The sequence below is a fragment of the Mixophyes fleayi genome, chromosome 5 (genome assembly GCF_038048845.1).
Source record: "Mixophyes fleayi isolate aMixFle1 chromosome 5, aMixFle1.hap1, whole genome shotgun sequence".
Classification (NCBI taxonomy): Eukaryota; Metazoa; Chordata; class Amphibia; order Anura; family Limnodynastidae; genus Mixophyes; species Mixophyes fleayi.
In genome coordinates, this window is record NC_134406.1 from 244,500,748 (window position 1) to 244,521,575 (window position 20,828).

The 20,828-nt window shown below is 37.0% G+C and overlaps 1 protein-coding gene across 4 annotated transcripts in view; it reads right to left on the minus strand.

Annotated features, from left to right (window-relative positions):
* Positions 1-406: 406 nt before the first annotated feature.
* RUNX1T1 (RUNX1 partner transcriptional co-repressor 1) overlaps positions 407-20,828 on the minus strand; it is a 113,687-nt gene continuing 93,265 nt past the window's right edge. For all 4 annotated transcript variants that reach the window (XM_075213779.1, XM_075213776.1, XM_075213778.1 and 1 more), the window contains exons 9-11: positions 17,161-17,229; positions 12,084-12,274; positions 407-4,897 (exon numbers count right to left, since the gene is read on the minus strand). In XM_075213779.1, coding sequence (XP_075069880.1) covers positions 4,622-4,897; positions 12,084-12,274; positions 17,161-17,229 — 536 coding nt within the window. In that variant the 3' untranslated portion in view covers positions 407-4,621. The remainder of the gene's footprint in view (positions 4,898-12,083; positions 12,275-17,160; positions 17,230-20,828) is intronic.

Sequence of the window (20,828 nt, forward strand, 5' to 3'; positions counted from 1 at the left end):
TAAAACATTATGGGAATTGTTTATGAGATGTTCATGACCTCCCCTCCCCACTACCAATACCAACCAGAAGGAGCCCCCCTACTACTACTGCATTTGAAATAAAACCCAGGCAATGAAAGGTGGGCGGATGGACGGTGCATAATAAAGCTCTAAAAAGAAGGTAGTGAAAACACATTAACCTGTGTGGCGGACTGTATTTTGGATAACACTTATTCTTAAAACCGGAGTGAATGTGAGTATATGTCTGAATGGTGAGTAATTTGTTCAGATTTGTACACATAACATTAAGTGCCATAGGATACCAAGAAACCAATACTATCTTACTATACATCTAAATCGGCAAAACAATAACAATCAAACAATACACCACAGCATATACAGATAATACAAAAAAATCAATATAGCAAGTTTTTTATCACATTTTTTATTACACAGTAAAGAATACAACAATACCTGAATCATACTTTAAAGATTCACAGGTTGACAGACCATACAATACAGTCCAACTAAAGGAAAAGAATAAACAGGAACCCACAGTTCAGACATAGTAGACTTAAAAGCTCAAGATTATGCCGACAAAAGCATGATGTCCCCCCCGCCCCCTTCACCCAGTGTTAGTCTACCATTAACTTGTGGTACATGTCTGAATTAAGTATTGCACAACAACTTTTTTTCACAATAACGTTGCAGAACCCAAAATAAAATAATGATTTTTTTAAAAAGTACTTCAAATCTGTATTTCAACAGTCTCCAATTTGATTTACTGTCCTTTGAAGAACTCGGACAACATGGAGTCACTTTTGCCCACCCCCACCCTAACTTTAAGTATTTCAGACTTAGGCATGCTTTGCATTAGTAAACCAGCCTTGTATTTTTAAATCCCCAAGACATGCACCTACACAAATTAAAGCTTAAGAAAACCGGAAAAAAAAATAAAAAATATTTATAAAACAAGACAATAGGCGGCCCTGTCACAGAGTCAAGTGACAGAGATCGAGAGAAAGATCAGAAGGAAGAAGAGGAGGGGCAAGAGATAGAGGGAGGGTACCCTAATCCTATCAGCGACCACCATTTAGTCATATCCAATAAAGATAACTTTTTTTTTTTCCTTTTAATGTCTTAAACCTACAAATTATACTCTCACATAGCCTGCATATAAGTGACAAGCAAAAAAGGAAAGTAACTTTTTTTTACTTTTTCTTTAACATAATGAGGTCTGCTTTGTTACCAAGAAGTGATATGGTTTGCAGCTGTATGAGCTTTGATTTTGGTATCCTGTTTTTTTGTGCCCATTTGGTTTGACTAGACCAGTTTTGATAGCTACTGGTGCAATATACATGCTGTCAGAGGTAGAGTGAAACTTTTTGCCACTGAGGAGACTGTAGCAAAATAGGAGAAAAGAAAGAGGAGGAAATAGAGAGAGCTCAGAGTTAGGAGGAGGGAAAGTAGTATCTGATTTCACCCAGGGTGCACTGAATTAAAGTAATGAGACATATTGTTGCTAACCCATGTTTTACACAGAAAAAAAACAAGAGCTGCTGCACTAATGAACAGCTTTTGTTAATTGACAGATGGCATGATATATGTAAGATATCATCATTTTTGGGATTGCCATTCCTTCCTACCCTGAACATAAAAGAGCTCAAATATAAAAAAAAACTGTCCAGTGTCATATAAAAACAATACACACGGAAAGTCAATGGGTCTAAGAGCTACATGGCACTAGATCCGGAAGCGCCATGGCACTGGATCCAAGAGCTCCATTGCGCTGGATCCAAGAGCACCATGGCACTGGATCCAAGAGCACCATGGCACTGGCGCCAAGAGCACCATGGCACTGGATCCAAGAGCACCATGGCACTGGCTCCAAAAGCACCATGGCACTGGCGCCAAGAGCACCATGGCACTGGCGCCAAGAGCACCATGGCACTGGCTCCAAGAGCACCATGGCACTGGCTCCAAGAGCACCATGGCACTGGCTCCAAGAGCACCATGGCACTGGATCCAAGAGCACCATGGCACTGGCTCCAAGAGCACCATGGCACTGGATCCAAGAGCACCATGGCACTGGCGCCAAGAGCACCGTGGCACTAAATCTGGGAGCATTATTGAAAAGGATCTAAAGCACCATGGAAATATATATATATATATGGGAGCAACATGGCAATAAATCAGTTGTTGGAGGATCTGATCAGGTGCTTCAATCTCTTCAAGTCCACTCTGCAGGTCATCCAGCATTTGGATAACTTTGTCTTTGTATATTGTCCTGAATAGATGCAGCTTTAGTTCTAATACAGAGTGAAGTATCACATACTCTTTTTGGACAACATTTATTTTTATGACTAACCCAACCACAAAATGATAACATAAAGAGAATATTACCAAGTATTGCAAAAAAAAAATATTGCATTACAGCATGCTGTCCCCTTATACAGGAAATGTACCTGTAAGTCTTATCAAGTTAGCAGAAAATAGAATTTGCCACGCCCTATTGCATAACCTGCAATACTCTTGATAAAGCACAGAACCAAGCCCCAGGACAAGGGATGAGCAAATGTTGGCACTCCAGAATTGGGAATAGATATGGGAAAGATTTCTGTTTCTGCAATCACTGCATAGATCAGCATTAAGGGATATGTAGTACAGTTGTAGCCCTAAATGTCATCTTTCCCTGTCCTTTGCTATTGTAATTACATCTAACTGGAACTTGTGGTCTGGACACTGGACAATGAAAAGGATCAATGAATTCACGCTACTTTACTGGACATTTTTAACTTGCTGATCTTTTACAATATAGTATTGGTGCTTTCGAGAAGAAAAAAAAAAATCAGATTTTGGTCCTTAAGATCAGTCTTTGGCTGACTTCCCTTTATGTAGAATACAGTATAACCTGACATTCAGCAGTTAAAGCCTTCAATCTACATCTCAGCATTTGGAAATCTAATTATCATCATATTGTAAAATCAGAAATACATAGTCTTACAGCAATACACATGCACTGCCCTTTAACAATTAAGTGATTACTTTAATTTTATTTTTAAAAAAAGTCCCTATTAATGAACCTTTAAAAAGAAAATAATAAAAACCGAAAACAATATGCACTGTGGTTTTATGTTACTGATCAACTGATTGGTGAAGTGGATCTAGAATATTTAAAAATGAGGTTTGCCAAAAAAAATTAAATAAATAATGCATGCCTAGGGAGTCGTTGTGACAGTGCAAATATACATTTATGTACATCCCTCCTACAAAAACACCGATAGGTTAGCATTCCGTGAAGCATGCTAGTTTTCAGGAAAAACAAAATCCTATAACAGAGTGAATTAGCAGCTCCGGCAGATAACGTTAATTATTTTTTTTTCTTCCTTAAAGACAAAAAAAAAAAAAAAAAAAGGGCTGTTTGTACTACTAGAGAATTATCACTTACATATACAGATATAAAAGCAGCATAGAAAGAGACAGGTTTCTCACCAGCTAAGAATAAAGAGGTTAAATGTGGGCATGAATAAAACTACAATGCTTCATCACATTTGTCCATCACATTTACAAGAAAAAACACCATTGGGGAATCTCACAGGACAGGAGTGTTTTAAACACGGAGAGAACTACTAGGTTTTTTTTTTTTTCTTTTTAAGTGAAACGGTAAGGGATGGAAAAATTTTGTTTAAAAGTGGGCTTGAGCTGAAGCCACGGTGTATACATATTTTTTTTTTTAATCATTTTGTTGCTTTCAATAAAAAAAAAAAGAATATTAGAATAGACCCGATTGTCTCTGTGGAACCTTGCAAAAGTGATTCAACGTTGAAAAGTTTTTTTTGGGGGGGCGGCAACTGCTTGTTGTCATGATTGCCATGTGTCTAGCTAACTATAGGATTAGACCATTCCTTATCAAAAGTAGCCTTTTACGCCACGGCATTCTTGTTGCTGTATCGATACGTCCCGCTGCAGTACATCCTTCATATTGTTGACCTGGATATTAGTGGATTCATTTCAGAAACAGAAAACGATGAACATCTGTGTTATCTTCCAATCTGCTGCACATCTGCGGGTATCTGTAGTGGGCCTTCAAAGTTCAGTCCAATACCCATGGACGCCATTCATCTGCTTGTTAAAATGTCTACTGCTGTATCCAACGCTTATGCCCTAAAGGGGTTTCGTCTTGATTTAGTTTTTTTATCCTTCGTTAAAAGAACAATGTGAATTTATTTTTCATATGAGCATTTTTATTTTTTTTTTTTGCTCTCAACAGCAGTTAGCAATCTCTTGGTTTGCTGTTTGGTAAAGCATCTATTAATGAGGTCATCTAGTTTAAAATCCCAGCTACTGAAAAATACCAGGGAGGAGGTCAAATCTAGCATTGTGTTATATTCTGTACTCTCTTTCAGTTTTCTAAAGAAAAGATATCTTTGATTTCAATAAGAAGTCATTGTGACCCGTTACTGGCCTTCACGATTATACTCCTACTTCAAGATAAAAGCAGTCCACTGTTATTGTAGTAATGCATTATGATAGTTCATTTTAAATCTTTGAACATCTGAGGATGAGGACTTGGTTTTATTAAGTTTTTAAAGTTTTCAAACAATTCAGTTTTTTTTTTTGTTTTGTTTTTTGTCTTTGTATTTTAACGGGCAGCTGTCTCTATGGTGGATGGTGTGCCGGGAGTGGTAGATCGCGGGGTGGCTGCTGGTGGTGTGTCGATAGGGCTTCCGGCACCACTGCTGGGTGTGACCGAGGAGCTGACTGCTGGTGTATCTCCTTGCTGCTGAGCTTGAAGAGTCTGTCCACAGATATGGTGATGCTTCTCCCAGTCTTTGTGCTGACAGAATGAGCCGCAATACCGCGCGGTGTTACAGCCACTGCAGGTCTCACTTGCCTTCCTTCCGCAGTTCCAGCAACTCTAGAATAACAAGAACATTCCATAAGAACATTTAATGGTTTAACTATGTTTATTCCCTCAAAGACTCGCATTAAACGAACGGCAAATTACAGGCACAGGTGGAAAGAGTACGAAATGTGTTCTGAACACATGGTGAGACATTTGTGCAAGTCCACTGAATTTGCCTTATTATAGTGAAAATGCAAAATGCTATGTAAACAATCTGCTCTGCTATTTCGGCAGCAGATGACAGAAGATGCTACCAGCAAAGACATGTTCTGACTTTCAAAAATAAATGGAAAAAAAAAAAAAATACACTAGTTTTCTTTTAAGTTTCTCAGTTTGAAGTCTATAAAATGTTATTTGATACTTTGTCGTCTTTCAATCATCTGTCGAACTTCACTTAAAGTTTTCAAAGCGGGGATAAAAGTACCTTAAAATGAAAGGTGGAACCAGATTTACTTTGACACAAACAACAATGTAGTAAAGGAAGCTCTTCCAAAATAACAAATTCTGCAAGCAGAAATATTAATTTGATAAAAGCATACAACAGAAACCCTCATCATCGTCATCATCACCATTTATTTATATAGCGCCACTGATTCCGCAGCGCTGTACAGAGAACTCACTCACATCTGTCCCTGCCCCATTGGAGCTTACAGTCTAAATTCCCTAACACACACACACACACAGACAGACAGAGAGAGACATAGACTAGGGTCAATTTTGATAGCAGCCAATTAACCTACTAGTATGTTTTTGGAGTGTGGAAGGAAACCGGAACACCCGGAGGAAACCCATGCAAACATGGGGAGAACATACAAACTCCACACATATAAGGCCATGGTCGGGAATTGAACTCATAACTCCAGTGCTGTAAGGCAGAAGTGCTAACCACTTTGCCACCGTGCTGCCCACAACTATGAATATAATTTTGGGGGGAAAAAAGAACATTAATTACAGTTCATTTAGGGTATCACGATATGCAAGGTGGTGGGGATCGGCAATCCGGCAAATAAAAATCCTATTGCACCTTACGGGCCATATTTAGAGAAAATTTTGTAGCCTGAACTTACGCATAAAAATTCTGTTGCAAAAATTCTGGTCTTACTGGATATTTTGAGTTATTTCAAGATACAAACGTTTGTCAGGCGGACTGATGCGTATATTTACTCCCGATGATAGCGTAGTGATGCGGTTTGATAGTGTTAGTAATAAATGTGAAATATGCATTACAGTCTTGACATACAATATAATGTAATGAAGTGTCATGTACAGCAGGGAGAATAGTGCCTTGACAGTGTTATTAATAAATGCAAAGTCAAATTTTCCATATAAGAAAATTCAATAAATGTGAAAGATCGGAGCCCAAAAATTCTAATGCGTGATAACTAGCCATATATGGCAAGAAAGGAAACAAACAATTACTATGAAACCTATATTTTTCCTACCATTCACTAGGAGGTAGTGGCATCACAGAGACATAAAGCACAAGATGCGGATTATAGGTTACAGCCCAGGGTGAACATGTGACAGGTACACTGTAATCCTAAAGTGACAGCCCACTGTCCTAACTTAATACGAGAACTTCAGTCAAATTCAGAAGAATACAACGTCCAAGAGGGGCACAGGCAATACGGTTATAGCCATCTCTTATTTAACATCATCTAAACAAGCCAGACAGTTACCAGTCAGAGCATAATCACCTTCCAATCACATACATTTACAGACAATGCCCATGGATTTATAGAAAATGATTTCTTTGCATGTGTTCCATTGCAGTTCTTTGTAACAAAGTTTAAGGAAAGAAAATGTTGTCCCATGTACTATGCCCTATATAGCTACTTTATAAAAAAATAAATATTTGGAAACCCTACACCAACTAATAGAACATTATGGGGCCAAATCCCTGTTGATGAGAATAAGTAGCGATTCTCCTGCATCTGTCATATATTCCTGCATATACAATTTAACATCTATGCAACGGTCTGATGAATGGGGACCTTCTGGGGGTGTCACCAATTGCCTTTCCAAGTTTAATCTGGGTGCTATCTGCATGGAGCGTTTATATTCTCCCCAGACATAGGTGTTTTATATAATCAATGGGCCCCACCCCACCCCTGGAAATATGGCGACCACACTGACTGGTCCGAGTCCCCGAAGAGTGCAACAGAAATATGGCAACAACTGTCAATGTTCTGGGTTGTGGCTCTGGCTGTGCGGGGCCCCCTTGACTCATAGGCCAGTGTGCACTGCATACCCTGCACCCACTATGGATACGTCCCAGATCCTGAGGTCTCCTCCCATGGTGCACAGAGATAACTGGCTTATGACTCAGTTTGTGTTATAGTGAAATTAAACTGTAAGCTCTACTGGAGATGCCTTAATAAAGTTCTTAGATTGACGGGGCAAAAATTGGTGCTATATAAATTAAAGTATAATAATAAAAAGTAGATAAACACTGTTTTGTCTTCCATCCTAAAAAGTTACAAGATTCTACTGAATCTTGAATATTGTCCAATCCCTTAAAAAAGGATGCAACAATAAGGCTTAAAAGTTTCAGGTGCGGCTAAGTACGGTATTTACAAAAACAAAAATACATGATGTATCCTTTTTGAGGTATATATAGGGCCACACATTACGAAGCATAAATTCTACACACAATCATATTTTGCTTCATTTACTCGGATGAATAAAGAATAAAAAGTTGCTTTTCTTAAAAAGAAATCTATATGTGCCTATAAAAGTATGAAAAAGTCTGAATGAGTCTTTAGAAGGTACTGGAAAGTTTGCCATGTGGAAATATGGTATCTGTCCAATACTTACTGGCTCCATCAGATTAAAATCAGATGTGACTCCATTCAAAAGCATAGAGTATACAGAATCAACCAGATAATTACAAATGCATGTGCTGGAACTTTTTTTTTTTTATTTCTAAAATTGTTCCCATCTTTTGAAAACACTTCAAAATATCCCAAGAATAAAAAAAAAAGTTTCCAAACACAGAAACAGATGTTTTTTTTGGTAGTTAAACGTTCAGGTTGTAGACTGGATGTCTGGCATCACCTGCTTTTAATTCAGTCCTTCTGGATTCTAGCTCACGTTGTCTAAACTTAGCTCAGTTTCGGAGATGTCAAAATCTATTACTACATGGAGCAAATGAATTCAGGATATGTTTACTTTAGCTACAGTGTAGCATTTAAAAGGACAAAGACACAACAACGATATTTATATTGATTTACTGGTAATCACTGACCTGCTACTTTTAAACAGGCATTATGCTATAACATTTTTTTTATTTTATTTTAAAAGCAATATATTTTATAGGACTTATGTTGTTGAATAAAATCAGGGTATTCCATCTCTGAAAAATATTTTATTCTACGGTTACTGGTCGGTATAACCAAGCAGCTATTCCATCGTTTTACAGGTTAACTAGAAACTCTGACATGGTCACTGCCCAGTGTCAATCATCATCCAGGTACTAAAAGTTTGCTGTGGTTAGAATAATAAATAATAATAATAATAATAATAATAATAATAATAATAATAATAATAATACATTTCTCTAAGCACCAAGGGTGTGGTAAAGTCAATGGTGCTGTTCCCATCATTGCGTTCTAAAATGTTAATGTTGGGTTTAAAAATTTAGTACGCGGCACAACCTATTTCTCAGAATAAGATGTCCCGAATCAAATGTATTGCATATCTAAAAATCCGAGAATCATCTAAACAGATGCTGGGACTCCAATTATGGCTCTAAGCCCTAATTTGATCAGATATGTCCTAGTGTTCCCTCATGAGATTCAATTATGAGATCTTCGGTACATAGGGGCCTGAAGACCCTTATCTCACCCCTAAGGGGGCCTTATGGCTACAGGGATGCAGAGGAACGGGTCCCTGGTCCTTTTGGAATAAGCTTTTAATACCAGCTCCCTAGGATTCACATGCACTTAGTGGATTGTATGCACCTCGGCTTTCAAATAAATATAAAAACTGGACTCCTCTGTCATAAAGTATCCAAACCCGTGATGGTCAATAGGTGGTCCTCAAAGGGGTCTAGTGTGGTCCTTATAACCTGGAAGCAGATGGAATAAAGGTTCTAAGACACAGAGAAGAGTCTGCATTACATTTACTCAAGCATTCCCTATTGCTTTATGTGAGTGTAACGTGGCCGGCATGCCTAGTGACATGTGCTCATCATCGGTCTAAGTAAACATTTCTCCATCTGTATTTTGCTTGTTTTAGATCATCTGCCCATTGAATCCAAGGTCGCATGGTGAGAACAATTACATTACACAAGTATGTAGCAGGTCTTCTTACTGGATAAGTAACTGTTTAGGCAGAATGAACAATTCAGGATGGTGGTCTGCTGGTGCCAAGATCTCATAACAGGATATGATGGTAAAGAGCAGCTCTTTGTGTGACCAGGGACCATCATCATATTGTCCTGGAGTTGTCTAAACTATTGGCTCTTTATACTATAATAATCAAAGATGTTCCTGCTAAATACTGTGCTGAGAGATTATGTGATGTCCTCTGCTCCCTATCATGGGATTTAATGGAAAGGTTTATGGAGATAAAAACAGCAAAATTCCACCCATAAGGGGAGTATACTAAAATATGTTTAATGAAGTAGAAAACACTTGAACATATGTACAATTGTACACGGTTCCTTTTAAACTATTGGTAATTTGTGAACAATGGGGTATTAATGTTGCAGAACAAAGACCCGATTGAATACGCACATACACGCTCATCAATATTTGACTTGTTCACATCAAGATGCCAGGCCAATTATGTGCCGGTCTCATTTTAATCCTGCCATGGAGCAGTTTGCTTCCCTTTGACTCCCTTCCTGAGAAACTTTCAGATGTTGCAAATCAATTCCTTTTGTCTTTGGAAACTCATCTGCTATGCATTACATGAAACTCTGGGCATCTACTGATCCTACAAGGGTCTTTCATCCTCAAAGAAGTCTGCAACAAATTAAATTGTAGCTTTGCCTATTAAGCCACAGCTACATGTTAGATCTGGAGCTGTGTGGCAGTTGTTTGTCTTAACATCCTTTTCTAATTGGAGTTTTTAAAACCTATAGTTTCATGCTCAATTCACTGAAAAAGATAAATGTAGTTATTCTGAATGATGCGCCATAGCTGATGGCTATGGGGGTGGTCTCTGGAGCTACAGAGTCTGTAAAATCAGACATGTCACTTATTTTGTTTCCGGCTTTCATTGGACACTAGGGGGTAGATTTATCAAGTCTTCAAAAAAGGAAAAGTGGAGGTGTTGCCCATAGCAACAAGTCAGATTGTAGCTATCATTGTCTAGAATGCACTAAATAAATGATGACTATAATCTGAATGGTTGCTATGGGCAACGCCTCAACTTTTCCTCTCTAGATGATTTGATAACCTAGGTATGCTTTTCAGTTACACTTCATAGATGGTAGAAACCTCCACCTCTGCAGAGGCAAATTATTTTATCCTGTGTAATTCGGATAATAGAAAAATGTCTCAAGTACCAATAGAAATGATATTAGCGAGAGATAGTTGCCTACATGCAGTGGATATCCATGACAATGCAACCTATCAAGTCACAGTGGCATTGCTGGGGCATGCATTGTCCTGAAAATGAAGCCTATCAGTTGACAAAAGTGTCTCAGGGATGTCACAGGTTCCTATCAAATTGATAATCTGTATTTCAAATTAAAGTACTGGTACAGTACAATACAGGGGTTATTAAAGAAAGGACTGTGGCCTACGTCAAGACTTATGACCGCTGCCCGTCAGCTTTATGTCTAGATCGCTGTCTCAGACATTAATGAATGTTAAGTGAATTCAGTTATTTTTTCCACTGAACCAATATCCATCACATTCCTCAGTGATGTTTGAGTATTAGCTAAGAACCAGTAACAATACTAGAATCTACAAAATGTTTCTTTGCGTTGTATAAGTGACAAGTCAATGCATTGTATCTCGCCATTTACAACACTCCGTTTAATTTAACTTAACTGGTATTCAATTCTACACAAGCATTGTGCTAAGTTACACGCAGAGGGCCTGATTAAGTAAAGCAAAATAAGGCTTAACTTAACCTTGGCTAAACCATGTTGCATTGGAGGAGGAGGTAAATTTAAAATATGGGGAAAGATTTATATTTGGGGTAGAGTATGTCCTGGATCAACTTAAAATTTCAGTGTAAAAATAAAGTTATCAAGTATTTGTGTGCTACATGAAAAAACAGCCTCTAATTAACTTATGTAAAAAAAATAATAAACTGTTTTGCACCCCTTGCATTGTAACATGGTTTGTCCAGAAAAAAAAGTACTCCTTTTTGTGCCTTACTATCCTTAATGAATCAGGCCCAGTAAGTGTATCAATAATATGTAACATTTTACTTAGCATTTTTCAAATGTGTTTAACATAGAAAATGATATGTAATATAGCAGAGATGTTGTATAAAGGATCGCATCAAACATAACATATAACTTGTTTATTATAAAAAAAAAATATATTTTGGAATGGATTATAATAATTATAGGCAGTGCCTATTACCGTATGGAAAGGCATGTTCTGTATCTGTGATTCTAGCTGTTATTTTTGTTAAAAACAAAAAACAGACCACCAATATGTTGAAAACCGAGGTCATAATAGTAATAGGGAGGTCATTCATTACACATAGGAGCAGCTTGTTCATATTGTTATTGTTGCAAACAAATCATTCCCAGTGGTGCAAAACATCTTTAAATTCCATAAAGCTTTTTACGGTTCCCGCACATATATCTTCTCTTCTTTTTTCAGCCCACCAAGAATTAGCATTTATAAGACCCGATAGACAAAGGTGTGATGTAAAACAATATATAGATAGGCATTTTTCTTTTGGATTTTCAGCAAAACCCTCTGTGTGCCCCTCTGGCTGTCATAGGAACCAGTGAGCTGTATACTTAAGGATGCCTTATAGAGAGACAGAACTGAGAACATGCACAGCAAAACTTACTATGTGTTTGTGACATGTAACCAACATAAGATTGTTTAACATATCAAAAACACACCTATTAAGTTAAATGTTTTAGAAAATATCAATAATACTATAGATTTGATTTATAATTGTATAGAATCAGGAACTGTCATTAAGACCGGAGGGAACTGAACTTCAAAGGATCCAAATGTCAACCAATAAAATGGTCCTGGAATCTCTCTCTCACCTCGCTTGAGTCTTCTTGTTGATTAATAACGGAGAGCGCGTCCTCCGCAGCCTGCCTTTTTGCTTCCGCCACCGTCCTTTCCATCTTTGCTCTTTCTGTAGTAATCATCTCATGGGCTTTTCTTTCTGCCTCAGACACTGCTTTCTGCAATTCTGTCATTGCCTGTCTTTTCACCTCGTTTACAGCTTCTTCTGTAAAACAAAATGTAACATGTAGTGAATATGTGTATACTGTTGCTGGGGTCCAGGTGGAAGTTTGTAAGAAGAACTAGCATTACATTTACACTAAACACATCAACTTATAGGCCACTGTGAAAGTGTGTCTGCATTTCAGCAGCAGCCGTAACGGTACCTTGGGCCAAGAGATTGCATACTTCGTACGAGTGTGGTGGTCGGGCTGGCAAAATTTGGGAATCAGGTCATTGCTCAGTGGGGCCAGGCCACGATGACATTAAATCACTTTATAAAGCCCCACCCACTTTAGACTAAATTGAAGTGGGATCCAGAAAGGTGGGGTACTCTTCAGGGAGTCCAGGCAGATTCCCCAAACTCCAGGAGTCTCCCGCACACTCAAGGAGAGTAAGCTAGTGTGGAAGGGTTTTGGTATAAATTGCGATAGCCAACACTAGTCAAACTGCAAATTTCTTTATACCTTATCTCTATACTTTACTTACACCCAAGGAACACCCAGTGTTAACTTTGATGCAATATCAAATTTGCAGGCATATGCAAGATTGAAGTCAACAATTTTATGGGTTGAACCAATATATACAACATGATAATGCAACCTATCGGTTTACTCAGTTCATCATTGAGCCTTTGTGATGTCACTGGTTCCTAGTAAACTGATAGGCTGCATTTTTATGTTTCACTCCACAAATGGTTAAGGGTGCCCCCACTGTGAATAGGTGACTGGTAACCTTTAAAATGGGATTTATTTTTAATATTTTAACTTATTAATACAATTATACAATAAAATCAGTAGAAAACAAAAACAAAAATTATAGCACTAATGAATGGCAACATTTGGAGTTTATGGTCTTATAAATAAATCTATACCACATTCATATAAGACATACATCGATGATCAATTACATTTTTTATTAAACTCAAATAAATATTTTTGCCTTGTTCATTTTCCAGCAAATAGTCATAATCCTTAGCCCTGTATTAAAATATCACTGACCGCTTGTCCACTACTTAACAAATGATGAATTATTTATTTGCTTTATTGGAATTGGAATTGGAAAAATAAAACTTATTGGAATGCAAATTTTGAAATACCTGTATTTTTATCTTTTCACCTGATTTGTTTTCACTGAAATGAGCGTTAGGAAACAAAAACTTGAAGGGGTAGATTTAATATAACTTCTAAAAGGGAAATTTAGAGGTGTAGCCCACAGCAACCAATAAAGTCCTAGCTATCATTTTTTTAGAAGGTACTAGATAAATGATAGCTAGAACTTGATTGGTTGCTATGGGCAACACCTCCAAATAACCATTTTAAAAGTTATATTAAATCTACCCCAAAATGTAAATCGTTTAGGCAGCAACTGTCACAGAGGATAAAACAGTTCACTGCTTTTTTTTTTTATTTGCTTACAAGTACTTGAAATAGCTAGCAGACATCGCTGTTACTTGAATACTTCATTAGCTGGTTGTATTCAGATGACTGTAGTACATTTGCTTCACATGACAGATTTTTTTTTTTTAATTGTTGATGCAAATTAAAGCATGCCCATGGAATTATTCATCTGTTATTTGCATCATGACATTACACAAAGACAAAACTATAATTATTAATGCAGAAGCGCTAAATATATAGTGTTCTAATCTTGGTTTCCATCTTGTCTACAGCAATTAAATTTTTTTTTTTAATTATAGAATATACTATAAAAAGTATTTTCAGAACAGCTTACATGTAAAGGATAGTAAAAAAAAAAAGGAGGGTCAATTTCTTGAGTCACATGTAACATATTTACTTTGTGCACAAATAAAAACGTCAGGATAACTACTATACTTTGTTTAATTTTAAGGAAAATTATCTAATTTAATTATCAGTGAAAGTTATCCTCCACTTGATCCAGTTTATCTAATTTTCATCTTTATTCAAACCAAAATGACAATGAATAATTGAAAATTTAATAAGCAGTAATTATTAACTTGGCAAACGTTGTACCAATTAACACTCTATTAAAACTAATTATGACATGTTTCATTCAAGTGTTTTCTCTTAATTGTTTCGCTCACTTAAAAAGCACCTTAATTAAATGTTCTGTTTAATTAACAATATAGATTTCTAATAGAATCATATTACCAGATATTAAAAATTAAGAGAAAATGAATGCGCTTCAGGAAGCGTTCTGTAAGGAGACTATTTGAAAACCGCTAAAGAAATTAATTTTACCACAAACCATTAGCAAAACACCAGAACAATTTATTTTTCTACAAAATTGTAAAATATTATAAAGTGCAAACATAATGGGAAATAATATTATTTAATATTTAAACAATTTAAAAAAAAATATTAATATACTTTTTTCTTTAAAACACTGTTTTTCTTATATATTACGTAACTCTGTGTATTTTGTATCTTTTATTTCATGGAGAGGGGGCTGGTGTGTGTGTGGTGGGGGTGGGGAGCGGATGATGGCACTGTGGCAGACGTGAATAATGCAGCCAGGGCCTAATTTACTTTGAATATTCAAGGTGAATTAAAATTCTATCTAAGTGGCAATACAGGACAATAATTTTTGCTTACGATCAAAGCTACAGCTTGACTAATTGTATATGCTAATCAGGCAATTTATATTTAAATTATGCATTCCTAGTCTAGTCCCACAGGCACGCACAGATCTGCAAAAAAAAGAATTGATAGTATGTTCGCAAGGTGCTTGCATATTTATTATCAAATTCAAACAAACCATGTTCGCACAAAAGGAAGTATACCTAGAATATCTCAATGGTGGTTTATTATCTTGTAATATGTAATATTTTTCCCAAAATTTGGAGAGAGGTCCTTTTCATACACATTTTACACTGAGCAGCATCTCCAGATTTGCTTAAACGAGTCAGTATAATTTATTAAAACATATTACTTTTATTGAAAGCTAGGTCCAACACATTGATTTAGTGGTTGGACAGTGTTAATATATCAGTATATTTAAATATATTCTATACGTAATGTATTTCCATTCAGACCGAAATATAGATATTGTGATATTTTCAGATAACTGGATTCTTGGGAAAAATCTGAGGGTTTGTTCAGACCTATCTGCTGCTAATGTACTTTGTAACTGCTAACATCTGATAAGCTCAATAAAAAAAAAAAAAAAAGAAAGAGGGTAAATGGTTATGGGCTAATTCCTATCACTGTGTTCTAAAATTTTAATGCCATGTTTAATGCTTCAGAATGCAGCACAACCTATTTCTCGGGTTTTTACACTTGTTACTGGTACAATAGATTGTAATGGTAAAGGAGCAATATAGGAAAATCGCATACAAACATCATTCAAATGCGTTACTAAGACGCCCCTAAATCGCATCTTGATTTCCGGCTTCTTACCTGTTTTCCATATGTGTGAATGAGCCCTGACAGTGGTATGTATACGTGAACATTGTCGGTTGCCACAGGATAATATTTGGCATCTTGTATGGGTGAATAGTGATCCAATGCTAATCTCCCTTAGTTATGCTAAGATGTTTCTTCAGCTATTGTTGTCTGCTTTATCACCTGCAAGTGACCCTGCAGCCCTAGTTCTTATTCAATAAGAAAATGGTGTGTGATTCCTGTATACTTCATTAAAATGTTGGGTAGCACGGTGGCTTAGTGGCTAGCACTTCTGCCTCACAGCACTGGGGTCATGAGTTTGATTCCCGACCATGGCCTTATCTGTCTGGAGTTTGTATGTACTCCCCGTGTTTGCATGGGTTTACTTCGGTTTCCTCCCACATTCCATAAACATACTGGTAGGTTAATTGGCTGAGGAACATGAGGAACTTGAGGAGTAAGTGGGGGGGTTGAGGGATATTTTACGACGTGGTAAGTATGAGACAGGTTTTGGGGTAAATTGAGTTACAAAAGGGAGAATGTGGGTGCTTTGCATTAGTGGACACTGTGAATGGTCTGAGGGGAGTTTTGGGATGAATCAGGGAGTTTGAGTGAAATGTGTTTTGTAGTATATGTGGGATCAATTCTAAGAAAACCGTGGGTTTCCTCCGGGTGCTCCGGTTTCCTCCCACACTCCAAAAACATACTGGTAGGTTAATTGGCTGCTAACAAATTGACCCTTGTCTGTGTCTGTCTGTTTGTGTGTGTGTGTGTTAGGGAATTTAGACTGTGAGCCCCAATGGGGCAGGGGCTGATGTGAGTGAGTTCTCTGTACAGCGCTGCGGAATTAGTGGCGCTATATAAATAAATTGTGGTGATGATGATGATGATGATATATATATATATATATATATATATATATTGACACTATATTTTTTGATCAGTAGCATCGGATAAAGCTATGTGCTGCACATATGATGTTCTTAGTCCTCAGCAGACAAGCTAGTGACATCTGTTTATCTGTTTATACATAGAGGCTGAAGCAAAAATGTAAATTATTGAAAAAGTGACCCCACTATTGTTTAAGTCTTATAATTGATAAGGATCAACCAGCAGACATTAAGCCATAAAAAATAAAATAGGATTTAAATACGGGAATCTAATGAAGAACAAATGACAGTTTAAAAAAAAAAAAAGACTCACAATCTACCTATATGTTTCCAATTAAACCAATTAACATATGTTTACTGAACTATTAAGGGCTCATCTCAACGATGCAGCCTAATGTATTAATACTGCTTTGGTTAGTGCAGAATAATGACACAGGAAACATGAAAGATCGATACGATCTCTTGGGGTTCTACAAAGGCATTTCAAGTAAGCGGTATTAGAATTGTGAGCAGTTATTGAAGATTATTGCAATTTTACTCTGTTAGTAATCATTCATTTTTTGGTTCTTCACATCAGTGCATTAACAACTGTACACATCTGCCAGAACACTCCGTCTCTGTTTTAACGCAATCCTTACCAGCTTTCTTCCAAATCTCCTCTGGCACATATCCAGAAGTGGGCCTGTGAAGGAATTCCCGATGCGATTCTGTAGAGTAGGAAGAAGAGAAAGAAAAGAAAAAAAAAACGCCTTGAGAGTATTGCTCATTTGTTAGTACTTCAGACTGACAATAAAGCCCACTCCAATATCTTGCTGCAAGTATTGTCTACTGTATACAACAATCTCATTGTCACAGCTGTTTCATGCCTTCTGCACGAACGTCTACAATGTACACTATGACATTCTCTGACAGATCACAAATATTCCCAAGAAATAAATGTAAATTGATATTTATACACTAAGCAACATTCACTGAACAGCCTGTGCATTCAGACTAAAAAAGTGTCAGCCTTGGTGATGCCAAAGTTTACATTTAATTTGTGAAGGAGCATTTATTGACTTTATGATTTTATAAGACCTATATAATTCACATCTGATCATTATATATGTGCATACCATACCTCCCAACTGTCCCAATATCAGCAGGAAGTCACGATTTTAAGGCTCTGTCCCGCCTGGGGTCATGTTTGTCCCGCGGGTGCGAATGTTGGGGGAAGTGAGGTATTCAAGGGGCAGCTTAGCACTTTCCAGCACTAGGCAGCCCTACTTATTTATAATCCATGGGTCCTGATGTCATGAATTCAGTGTTCATTAGGAAAATATGTGAGTTAGAAGCAGGGCAGGCACTGTCATTAGGCGAAACTAGGCAGTTGTCTAGGGCATCAATGTTTAGGGGGTGCCTAAAACACTGAATGAGTGACAAAATGTTACTCATCCAGTGATTTTATTATACCCGCTGTCGAATCTAAATCAGATTGTTCACCTGTAAGTGTCAGTTTATCAGTTATGAGCTCATCAGCTGGAGAGAATTAAATACACTGCATGGTTTGAGTGTACAATAAACTCTGCTTTATTAGTTACAAGTCCCTATCTATATAGCAAAAATCACGTAAAAGAATTTAACCAGTCATGTTCCCTTTACACAGATGTTAATACATTCTCTCATTATCACACAGGAAAACTCCCCAGGGGGTGTTGGCTTATCTCCTGTCTATGTCCAAGGTTATAAGCATATTCTTGCAAATAATGAATTACTCCTACAAAACAGGTGCATCTAATCTGTATAACAGAACAAAATGGCTATAAGGCAACAAGATGGTGTCAGCTTAGCAAAATCTCATTTCTCACCGCGGATCCTATACATGGAGCAACAAGCTCTGACATAAGGAGAAACACCCAGCAGCACAAATGTAAATTTATATCTAGAGTTATTGTTATACAGTTTTTATGAAGTGCTGTCATTTTATGTAATGATGTACATAAATGGTGAAAGGTACAGTTGACCTTGTCCTTATATGCATAGCAGAGATTGTGTACAAAGACAACACCAGAAGGTAAAGAGAGCTCTGCGCTGGACTTTTCAAATATTCTATACATGTTATAAATAATCTAAAATACATCTCCCCACAAAAACAGCGTAAAATAAAAAAAGAATAAAAACAAAGAGATAGACGTTTGCTCAATATAAGTTATTTGCTCATTCCATTTGTAGTTGAAGCATGCTGTTTCCTGTGTCATAAAATGATAGTTATTTCTCCAAAATATTCTTGATTTTAGTCATTTTACTCCAAAATAAAGCAACGAATAAGGTCCACCCTTCCCCATTCCTAAATTCTAATTGCATAAATGAACTAAAAATACGTCACTATTTCTAAAATTAAATAGACATAATTTTAAATTCATTGGATAGAGTCCAAAGTGGGCTTGAGTTGACATTAGCTAGGCACGGTGGATAATGTCAACATCAATAGGTTTCTTGACATATTATGCTGCAAATAAATAAACTACAATTGAAATCCAAACTGCAAAAATGCAAAAAAAAAAATGCGTCGGTTTCTATTGCAATCGATGTAAGCAACGCATTTCATTTCTTAAATTACAGCATAAAGTGGAACATGTCTGCACAAAATGAAAACTACTGATGCAGTATTTTGTAGCACAATAATACCATTGCTTTCAGGCAATCACACTGGCACGTGCACAGATCAAGTGACGTCATAAAGTAGTTTGTAGTCTGGCTTGTTTCCCCGCTGTACTTTGAACTGAAGATGTATGTATCAGAAAAGGGTTTACCTCATAAACCGCTCTTCCGTGAGAATGAAATGACATGTTGTAACCATAGAAATATTTCAGAGTGGAGAGAGAACACTTCCAAGAACAGATTAGCCGAGCTGTTGAACAGCTGTGAAAAATATATGACAAAACTATGTGGTATTACAAATTAGGCACTAAAAATACTTTGTTGTGATTTTCATCAGACTCAAATTATATCTGATTATTTGCAGTGTTATTCTATCTAGGAGGCTGCTAGCCAAAATAGTGGAGTTAACATTTAGCTACATAGAGAAACCCATATATTCTCATTAACAAGGAGATAAAGGGCAGCATAACACAGCTTTGGCAACCCAAAGACAGTTACACTGAAAATACAACTATTTATAATTAGTTTATATTAGAAATCGTACTGCACAGAAAGCTTCATTTATCTGCATATTTTCATTACTCAACTATAAATATAAGGGGCTATTCTGCTTTCTAGGCCAATGTGAATTGGAATATAAGCTTAGGCTTCAATGGAACTGTTCCATCAGTGGACACATTAGTCTGGGAAATGGTAATTTAGAGTCCTAGCAAACTTTAAATCATCATGGACCGAATCACGTCATTTATTTCAACAGCATGTGATGTGTTAATTGTCAATTTATAGTTTGCTGTAGTTACAGCTTTCTATCATTACTTTTGAAACAGACCAGGTGTGTGATCTATATTTTTTAAAATTTTAACTAAGAGGGAAAGTGTTCCAAAATAAATAATGTATTGCTTGTAAACTGGTTTCCCCTGTATAATTTCTCCCTAACTGTTAAACTTCCATGGCTAAACTTATACATGGCTATAACTTATACATATATATATATAAATAATATTTTAACTAACTTGTATAGCTGTAACCGATGCAGGGCTTATGGTGGATTTCCACATAGCCAGTATATACAAGAGCCCTTCCCCCAACATGTTATCATCATCATCATCACCATTTATTTATATAGCGCCACTAATTCCGCAGCGCAGTACAGAGAATTCATTCACATCAGTCCCTGCCCCATTGGAGCTTACAGTCTAAATTCCCTAACACACACACACACACAGACAGACAGAGAGAGATTAGGGTCAATTGGTTAGCAGCCAATTTACCTACCAGTATGTTTTTGGAGTGTGGGAGGAAACCGGAGCACCCGGAGTAAACCCACGCAAACACGGGGAGAACATACAAACTCCACACAGATAAGGCCATGGTCGGGAATTGAACTCATGACCCCAGTGCTGTAAGGCAGAAGTGCTAACCATGAAGCCACCGTGCTGACCGACAACAGATGTCACTTAATTCAAAGTCCAGTGGGATTATCTTTGAATCCAGTGATGTTGGGTGACTGAAGCAGTGGGGGAGAGAATGGGGAGGGTCCCATTTTCACTAACTGTCTGCAGGAGAGGAAGTTTTCACTACCAACTAAGGGAATAGCCCCTTCATCCATGTTACCATTACAGCTACAAAAGGCAACAAAACATTTGCCAAACGGTTGCCAAAACAA